Below are 10,216 nucleotides of genomic sequence, written 5' to 3' on the forward strand. Positions count from 1 at the left end.
TATGTTAACTGGAAAGTGGTGCTATGAGGAGAAGTTTTTTAAAACAGGCCTTTGTATGACTCGTGTGGTCTTTGTGGATGACCTTCTGCTTGCCAACATCATGTTGGTGACGTTGGTGCGTTAGACTGTTTTAATGCTCCTTTTTCTACTCTAATGTCAATCTTTGGCCTCCATGACTACAGAGTTTCTAAGCCCCTCCTCAAACCTCCCTTGTGTCCTCGCAGGTCGCCTGGCAGTGGCTTTTATTGTGGACTTCCTGCAGGTCTTCAGCTTGGACTTCAGCCTGTCAGTGTTCCTGCCAGAGATCAACTTTGTGAGTTTCTGAGTGTGTATCTGAGTCTGTGATGGCAGCATTTACATTTTTATGTTTGGGTGGCTGTGACACAGTGCTCACCTGTGTGGCTGTGAAACATGAACCCTTACAGCACAGGTCTGGGTCTTCTGCAGAAGAAAATTTGACAGTTAAGTATTTAGGTAGTTTGATCATCTAAAAGCTGTGTATGTGATCCCTGGGATTTTGTTTGCAGAACTGTGCAGTTAAAGTAAAAACGTTTAAGCTGCATTCCTGCAGCTTTCAATGATAATATGCACAGACAAAGGCACTATAAGACTACAGAAGCACACAGACACAAGGGGGAAGAGGGTCATGGAAGGCTAGTCATACAGTTATCAAATTATTGGTTGACTGTAAACTTAAACTGAGATTTGGACATACTTGTCTATGTGATTTGCTGTAGCCAAATGGTGTTGACAGCAGGGAGGTGGTCTGCAGAGAACTGGGTCTTCAAGACCCTGAGCTGGACAAGAACTCTCCTTTGCTGCTTGAGCTCCTCAGAACAGCACCATGCCCCCCCCAACAGGTAAGGTACTAACTTAAATTGGAACCAGAACTGTTCTTGGCCTGCACTCAAATGTTCAACCCCATTAAAGCTCTCTGCCAGTTTCTGTGGAAAAACTAAACAACGACATTCTAAGCAGGAACCCAAAAGATCAATAATTCTATAAGGTGACTACAAATAATTAGAGATGCACCAAATATCTGGCAACCAAATAATATTGGTTGAATACTGCTAAAAAAAGAAAAGATTCAGCATTGCTGAGAATGAGGCCAAATACCACAAAATCAATGTGCTTCGGCGATCTAGCACCCACTTCAAAGTGCCGGCTGTGTGGAAATATTTCAAAGTGCCTGACAGCAATGAAAAATCTCCAGTTTGCAGCGGCTGCAGAACTATATTGTCATAAGGTGGTTCATCGGCCAAAAGCGTCACCACATCTGAACCTCTGGGTCAGTGGACTCGGGGTGACTGTTGCTGCTACTCACTGGTAACTCACCATTAACATTAAAACTTACAGATAACACTGCTCCTCCAACCTGTGATTCACCTGGCTGGGGGTTGCTTGCTTCTCCTGTCAGCTATGTTCTCTTTGCAAGCTGTACATTTTGTCGGCTCAAACCTGGATCCCTCTCTGGCTTTTCCAATGCCCCACAGCTGGGCTCATCCAGTACTCTTTCTTTAAACTCTGCGGCTCCTCAGTCTTTGCTCTACTTCCCCATGGACCGCACACGCTGAGATTACCACAAAGACGCGTCCAGTTATATCCACTTCCTCTCGCCCTCTCGGTAGCACCGGACACTCTGTGGAGCACAGAGTGCACCCCAGCCTTCCCACATTGGTGAACACAACTGCTCCGTGCCAAATCCTCACATCCGTCAACTTTGGCCTCATCAACCTCCACTCTCTCTCAAATAAGGGTCAGCTGATTCAGGATGTAATTTTGGATTGTAAATTTGATTTTTTCTGCATGACAGAAACTTGGCAACAATTAAACGAATATTTTTTTTACTTAATTGCTCCACCCCTCCCGTCTTTGTTTACATCTGTCAACCGCGTTGCTCTCGCCCTAGAGAATGTCTCGCAGTGATATATTGCAAGAAGTGGAAAGTCCTCCTCTCAATCAGTTCCGTTGAGTGAACTGCCTTCACTGTAGTATCAGTGGTTTACCGCCCCAAAAACCAAACAGTGACTTTCTAGATCAATTTGGGACACTGCTAACTCACCTGTCATCTGTCTTTCCTAATGTTATAGTCATGGGTGCTTTTAATGTACACTTTGATAACAGCCACCTTCCCCTCACCACAGACTTCTGCTCATGCCTAGACAGTCTTGCCTTCAATCAGTTTGTTCAACTCTACTCAGGCTAAGGGACACACCCTTCACCTGGTCTGCTTCTCTGGATTAACCCTCACTAACTGTTACAAAGTTAATCCCACTTTCTTCAAAGTGTACAATTTTTCACCTTCCATTCTCCCTCTTCGGTTTCTCCTTCCCCTCAGGTTAAGAGTCTGGGTGTCATCCTTGACAGTTCATCATCCTTTCAATCTCGCATCAATAGCATTACCCGGTTTGCCTACTTTTATCTATGTCAGGGGTCCCCAACTGGCGGACCGCGATCCGGGTCCGGACCCCGGGACCCTTTTATCCGGACCGCCAAACATTTTTAATAAAAAAGTACGATTTTTCATTCATCTTTACACGGCGATTTTTGAACAGGCGCGCGCGAGGACAGCTACGTTCAGACCGGGGTCCTTCAACCGGCAAAAGCTCAAAGCGGTGTTCTAATGTTTACGTAGTTGGGACGTATACTTGTGCGTGAACAATGGCTCTGTCTAAAATGAGAAAAGTGGACTGAAAATAGTGTCTTTCGAGATGAGTGGACCGAAGCTTTCGCTTTTATTTACCAGCAGTGAGTTCAACGAGGCCGGTTTGTACTATAAGCATGGAGTCTGCTTCTTTTGTTAAGAGCGCCAATATCAAGCGGAGCTACGAGACAAAACACAAAACTTCTGACACAAATTACCCGACAGAATGAGTGACGTGGTCACGGAAAATATACGAACTGAAAGTACAGTGTGATTGACAACACACAGACGATAACAGCACAACAACGAGCTCACGAGTGCTCACTACGAGTGGAATGGATGTTGGGCAAGCACAAAAAGTCACTCCAAAACTTCAGCGTCGTAATGATTTAAGGATGTATGGAGGCAATGACAGAAACAATATTATAAATTAAAAGAGGGACATCAGCTTCAAGAAAAGGTTCGACAGATTCCCTTGTCATCAACAAGAACCGAGCTGCTTTCCAGAGATGTGCAGGGCTATGGACACTGATGTGATGGATATTATATGAAACCCAAATAAAACAAATATTATATATGAAAACAATATTGATGTTTGGCAAAATAAATAAATAAAATAAATGTCAAAATGTTTTCCATTCTAAAATGAATTTCATTTCAGCTTCAAATGTTCAATTTTTTTAAGGTTTCAAAACTACAAAATTCAATTCCATTTTTTTAGATTCAACTCTATTTATTAGTATTTTTTCTTTTTTTGTTCGTTTTCGAATACGAAAATTTCTGTTTCAAAACTTTTTGCCCTTTTGTGGCGGGGCTAACACGAAGGACCAAACCAAATGGATGAGAGTGGTAACTTCAGTCCTGGTGCATTCACCGACTCTGCTAGAACAGAGTTTTGGACACGGTTTGTACGGGATAAAACTCTGATCTTTACACCCGTCTTGGGATAACTTCAGAATATGATAGAACAGACAATACAGATATTTTCTGATCGTATTTGTCACAGCTCTAGGAGTCAGTGAAGACACTGGGACTGAAGTTATCACTCTCATCAAGTTTTGATTGGCCCTTTGTGTTAGCCCCGCCACAACAAGGTCAAAAGTTTTGAAACTGAATTTTTTATATTCAAAAAAGAAAAAAAAAAGTTTAAACTGGAAAAAATAAGTTTGGCAATTGAAATTCTGAGTTTTAAACCTAAAAAAAGAGAACATTTTCAGTTGAAAATAATTACGTTTATTTTAGAACAGTAAAAAAAAAAAAATTCAGACATTTTTAAATTTTTTGGCCAAACACCAATATTTTTTCAATTTGTTTTATTTGGGTTTAAAACAATATTGGCCCCAATTTAGCTCCATACAGTTCCAGCTCAAAACCACCATTCAAAGTACCATCTACGTCTCTTTATGTCTGTTTTATAGTTTACATTTATGGGTCCTTTGACTCCTCATCTCAGACAGTCCGTGTCAAACCTGGGTTTTAAGATGGACAGTGATTTTAAACTTGACGGTCAGATTAGCTCAGTGGTAAAATCCAGCTTCTTTTATCTGAGGCAGCTGGTGAAGGTGAAACCATTTTTATCTAAACAAAATTTTGAGACAGTAATCCATGCTTTTATCACATCCCGGCTGGATTACTGTAACTCTCTTTATTTTGGAGTTAGCCAGTCATCCCTCTCACGTCTCCAGCTGGTCCAGAATGCTGCGGCTCGGGTTCTAGTTGGAGCGCGTAAGAGGGACCACATCACCCCCATCCTGGCTACCCTTCACTGGCTGCCTGTGAATTTTAGAATTCATTTTAAAATTCTTTTATTTGTTTTTAAATCTTTAAACAACTGTGCACCGCCGTACCTCTCTGAGCTTCTCTGTCCCTACACCCCGACCCGGAGCCTCAGGTCTGCTGATCAGCTTCTCCTGGAAGTACCGAGGTCCAAGAGGAAGCTCAGGGGGGAACGAGCATTTTCAATCTGTGCACCGAAGCTGTGGAACGCTTTACCACTGAGCATTCGGCAGGCGTCCTCACTGTCCATTTTTAAAACACTTCTTAAAACCCATTTTTACCGCCAGGCTTTTGACACTGTATGAGACTCTGTTCTGCTGGTGTGTTTTATTGTTTATTGTTTTATCTTTGTTTTTAATCTGGTGTTTTTATGTATTTTATGTAATTTATTTCTATTTTTATCTGTTTTTAACTTTTTAGCCATGATTTTATTGTTCTTTGAACTTTTAATGTGCGGCGCCTTGTTTGACTGAGGTCATTTTAAGGCGCCATATAAATTTAATAAACTTAAACTTAAACTTAAACTTATAATGTTTTTTGCACTTATGAAAGTTATTACTTTAATGTTCAATATGTAGCATTATTTGCAACCTACTTTTAAGGTTGCGAAACAGAAAATTAACATTTGAGGGATTAATTATGAATGCTTTTTGAGGTACATTCATGTTACCTGTTGCACTTTAAGTGACAGACAGCAGAATGTTAAAGTTTGTGAAAGAGCACACATATTGCACTATAAGGGAGCAAGTTTATGTGCATCTTTTTTTTACTTTGCAATGCATGTACATGTATGAATTTTTGTACAAAAAGGAATGAGATAAATACTTGTTGAGACAATAAGCTAAAAGAGTTCTTTGCAAATTTAACTACACTTCGTAATTAAATAAAAGGACAGAAAATTGAAATATTGACTGAATGTTTTTGCATGTTCAGACCCCGGTCTACCAAGCTGACAGAGTTACTGGACCTCTCGCCAAATTAGTTGGAGACCCCTGATCTATGTAATATTAATCATCTCTGCCCCTAACTCACCGTCCAATCAGCTTCCACTCTGGTTCATAGTTTGGTCACCTCTTGCCTCGACTTCTGCAGTGCTTTCCTGACTGGTCTTCCCAGTTAGACTGAATAAACTTCAACTGGTCCAGAATTCAGCTGTCCATCACCATCAGAACTTCCTCCTTCTATCACTTCACTTCTGTTCTACAACAGTTATTTTCAGGATTCAGTTCAAACTTCTTTATACTTTCAAAGCCCTCCATAACCTGCCTCCTTCCTATCTGTCTAATTTCCTCCATATTAAGATCCCCTCTTGCTGTCTCCAGTCTTCCTCGTCCCTTCAGTTTCCATCTGGTCACCATGTCACCAACTCTGAAACTCTCTGCTCCTCAACCTCCAGAACTTTGACTCCTGTTCAGTTTTTAAATCCATACTCAAAAAAACCTATCTGTTTAAATCTACTTTCCCAAACCACAATTTTCCTTCATCTGTAATCTGTATTTTTTTTAAGATATCAATTTATTTATTATGTTTTAAACATTTTATTTTAGTGATTTTACTGTATTTTGCTTCTTAATTTGTACAGTGTCCTTGAGTGTTCTGAAAGGCACTTTTAAATAATATTTATTATTATCTGCGTTAATAAGGTATTTGAAAGCTAAACCACAGCATAAGGCAGGGATAGACTACTCCTGGCGTCGAGGGCCAGAGTGTTCATGATTTCCAGATCTCCAAGCTCTACTCATGGCTGATTTTCTGGTTCAGGTGTGTCCAGACAATTAGAACATGCCGGAACAGGGGATGTTGGAAATCATGCAGGAATGCGGCCCTCGAGGCCTGGGGTTGCCTTTCCCTGGCATAAGGACTCAGAGAAATAGACAGCTGCGGGGGCTAAAAGGTAGGCTAGATGTGTTGGCCACACTCCTTTTGTGTCTGTTGCTTTAGGCATAGAGAGCGAGAGGCTGTTTAGTGCTGCATCCAACGTCCTTGATGAAGGTGCAATCGACTGTCATGTGACAAAGCAAAGGAAGCTACTTGTTCCTAAAGAAGAACCAGTTCCTGAATGAATAGGCTAAGTAAGCTTTTTCCAAAATGACAATAGTTAATTTTTGTGTTTGGATTTTAATGAATTACTGTGTTAGAATATTTACAGCAGAGGCCAGCAATTGGCACATGTTCAGGTTTGTTTTGCACTTTATTTACGGTTTGACAAAGGCACAGTTGGTGTTTTCTCTATTTTTTCAACATATCTTAAGTTTTTTTATTGCTTAAGTTGTGTTATTGTATAAGTCCATGAGGTTACAGACACACAATTAATGACAATTGTTAGCTGACAAAATAAACTATGCAAATGAATCTGAAAAGGAAACTGCTGAACACCACATAAAGAGAAATCCAAACACTATCTATTAACCCTTCCGCTCTCTTTGGGGTCCAGATGACTCCAACCACATATTGATATGTGATTTCTTCCATGACAAAGGTGGACAGGATTTTATGTCTGTCATGGACATTAGTGAAACTCAAAAATCAAAGATAAAAAAAAGTTCAGCGCACTGTCTTGTGGGGTCCAGATGACCCCACTCTTAATGTAAACAAGCTAAGGAGAGCGGAAGGGTTACGGACCCATGGAAGCAAAAGAAATTCTAGAAATCGTCAAACGATTTAAAAACAAAACATCTACAGACTGTTACGGAATTAATATGACAGTAGTAGCAATCACGCAACTAACTGAATAAATTATAAATGGCGCAGACAATAAAGAATTCACAGTTGGAGTGTTATAACATCTTAGTAAAAAAGTCGGAGAGATATGGAATACGAGGTCTAGCATCAAATTGTTTAAACAGTTGCATAAAAACTGGCAGCAGTTTGTACAACTGGATCATTTTAAATCATCCCTGCTAAATTTAAGCTGCAGAGTTCCTTGAGGATCAATATTCCGTCCAAACTTTTTATATTATACATAAATGACATTCACATAGTATCAAGCAAACTTAAATACATCTTATATGCTGATGACACAAGTATAGTGTGCACAGGAAACAATCTCAAGGAAGTTGTAAAAATTGTAAATACAGAGTTAAGGAAACAAAAACAATGGTTTGATATAAATAGACTCTCACTCAATGTCAACAAAACAAAATACATGATTTTGGAAATTGTCATATTCCTGCAGATTTAGAAATTGAGGTTGTTATAGACAATCACGTGATAGTGTAACTGAAATCGAGTTCCTCTGAGTCATCATGGACCACAAAATAAGCTGGAAGCCACAAATAAAGCAAGTCAGTGGATTATCAGACAAATATGAATCCAATGTTTTTAAAGTCGGAGTTTATTAAAACTATGGGAACTAGTGAAACTTAAAACAGCCCTCACTATGTTTGAAGCCAGAAACAACTTACTTCCATTAAACATACAACAAATATTCAAGGACAGAGATGGAGGTTACGATTTAAGAAAACAGCTGAATTTCAAAAAGCAATGTACTCGTTCAACAAAAAAGAAAATGTGTCGATCATTGTGTGGAGTGGGTTTATCTAATGGGTTGAACAAAGGTTTAAAACATAGCAAAAGTTTACATTTATTAAAGAAAAAAAAAAAAAGCATACAAGGTGTCACTGCTGAATTTTTACAAGGCCTGAAATGATCATTACAAACAAATGAGCAAATGTCATTGTACATAACATATGTGTCAAACAGAAGGTCATTTGAAGTGTTTTGGAGGATAAAAACAACTATAAATAGAAAAATATAACATAAGTTGTTGCAAAAAGAGGTGGGTCCACAGAAGACTTTTCTTCTATCCACTCCCTTTCAAACACATTTTTTGCTACAGTTGTATATTTGTATTTTTTTAATTCTTGTATTTGTATTTTTTAGTTGTGTTTATTTTCATTTTATGTTTGTGTTTGAAGCAAAAAAAAATTTTGCCACGAGGGGGCCCATGCCAGGGTCTCATTGTGCCGGTCCCAAGCCCGGATAAATATAGAGGGTTGTGTCAGGAAGGGCACCTGACGTAAAATCTTACCAAATCAAATATGCAAATCAGACCTACGAAATCCATACCAGATCGGTCGAGGCCCGGGTTAACAACAACCACCATCGGTGCTGTTCACCGACAGAGTGCCGGTGGAAATTGGACTACTGTTGGTGGAAGAATGAGAGGAGGAAGGCGAGGAAAGTCACTAGTGTTGGACTGAGAGTTGGGACTTTGAATGTTGGAACTATGACAGGAAAGGGTAGAGAGTTAGTGGACATGATGCAGAGGAGAAAGGTAGACATACTGTGTGTCCAGGAGACCAGGTGGAAAGGTAGCAAGGCTAGAAGTTTAGGAGCAGGGTTCAAGTTGTTCTATCATGGTGGAGATGGGAAGAGAAATGGAGTAGGAGTTATCCTAAAGGAGGAGTTTGTTAGGAGTGTTGTGGAGGTAAAAAGAGTGTCAGATAGAGTGATGAGTCTGAAGATAGAAATGGAGGGTGTCATGTTCAATGTTGTTAGTGGGTATGCCCCACAGGTAGGATGTGAGCTGGAAGAGAAGGAGAAGTTCTGGTTGGATCTTGATGAAGTGATGATGAGCATCTGTTGAGGAAAAATTGAGTCAAAGTAAAATGAAAGACCGGACGCTGCACGTGCTCAGAGGTTCTGTTTATTCATGAATAAAGTCAGAGAGTATTCCAGCGTAACCATTCAGATTTAGTCGATGAAGCCCCCGATCTCTGCTCTCTGCAATCTTTATACCCGAGTGCACGTGACCCGAAGCACAGCACACACACCGCCTTCAATGGGACCACAGTCCTTCTTTGGCAATTGTACCAGAGGAACCTTCGTCAACACCAGACATTCCAACACATCTATTTCTGTCTTATCTTTCCTGGAAACCCTTGTTAAACCATTTATTTGGACACGTGGCTGGACACTGAATTTGAGAAATGAAGCAGCTCTTTTTCCTACACATCCCTGGAAATGAGAGAGTTGTCATTGGTGCAGATTTCAATGGTCATGTTGGTGCAGGAAACCGAGGTGATGAGGAGGTGATGGGCAGGTTTGGTATCCAGGAGAGGAATGTAGAAGGACAGATGGTGGTTGATTTTGCAAAAAAGATGGAAATGGCAATAGTGAATACATTCTTTGAGAAGAGACAGGAACAGAGTGACCTATAAGAGCGGAGGTAGAAGCACACAGACTACATCTTGTGTAGACGGTGTAATCTGAAGTAGTGGTTGGTGAGAGTGTTTCCAGACAGCACATGATGGTGGTGTGTAGGATGACTGGTGGTGAGGAAGATGAAGAAAGAGAGGGCAAAGGCAGAGAAGAGGACAAACTGGTGGAAGCTGAAAAAACAAGACTGTCGCATGACTTTTAAAAAATGGGGAGATGCAGCGTAAGATGAAAGTAAAGGTGTCAAAGGCCAAACAAATGCAGCAGGTTAGGGTGATCAAGGATAGGAATGGTAATGTGGTGATAGGTGTCAGTGGTATAATGGAAAGATGGAAATAATACTTTGAAGAGTTAATGAATGAAGAGAATGATAGAGAACAAATAATAGAAGAGGTGACGGTTGTGGAGCAGGAAGATTGGTAAAGGTAAAGTGAGAGGGGCTTGAAGAGGATGAATAGTGGAAAGGTTCTTGGTCCTGATGATATACCTGTGGAGGTATGGAAGTGTCTAGGAGAGATGGCAGTGGAGTTTCTGACCGGGTTGATCAGCAGGATCTTAGGTGGTGAGAAGATGCCTGAGGAATGGAGAAGTGTGATGGTGCCCATTTTTAAGAATAAGGGAGATGTGCAGAGTTGT

The 10,216-nt window shown here is 40.4% G+C and overlaps 1 protein-coding gene across 1 annotated transcript in view; it reads left to right on the plus strand.

The window, feature by feature from the left end:
* cep43 (centrosomal protein 43) overlaps window positions 1-10,216 on the plus strand; it is a gene marked incomplete in the record, with an annotated part of 52,847 nt that overhangs the window by 8,731 nt on the left and 33,900 nt on the right. The window contains 2 exon segments of the mRNA XM_024260935.2: window positions 225-313; window positions 738-860. Of these exon segments, the coding sequence (XP_024116703.1) occupies window positions 225-313; window positions 738-860 (212 nt within the window).

Source organism: Oryzias melastigma, unplaced genomic scaffold, assembly GCF_002922805.2.
Source record: "Oryzias melastigma strain HK-1 unplaced genomic scaffold, ASM292280v2 sc00160, whole genome shotgun sequence".
Classification (NCBI taxonomy): domain Eukaryota; kingdom Metazoa; phylum Chordata; class Actinopteri; order Beloniformes; family Adrianichthyidae; genus Oryzias; species Oryzias melastigma.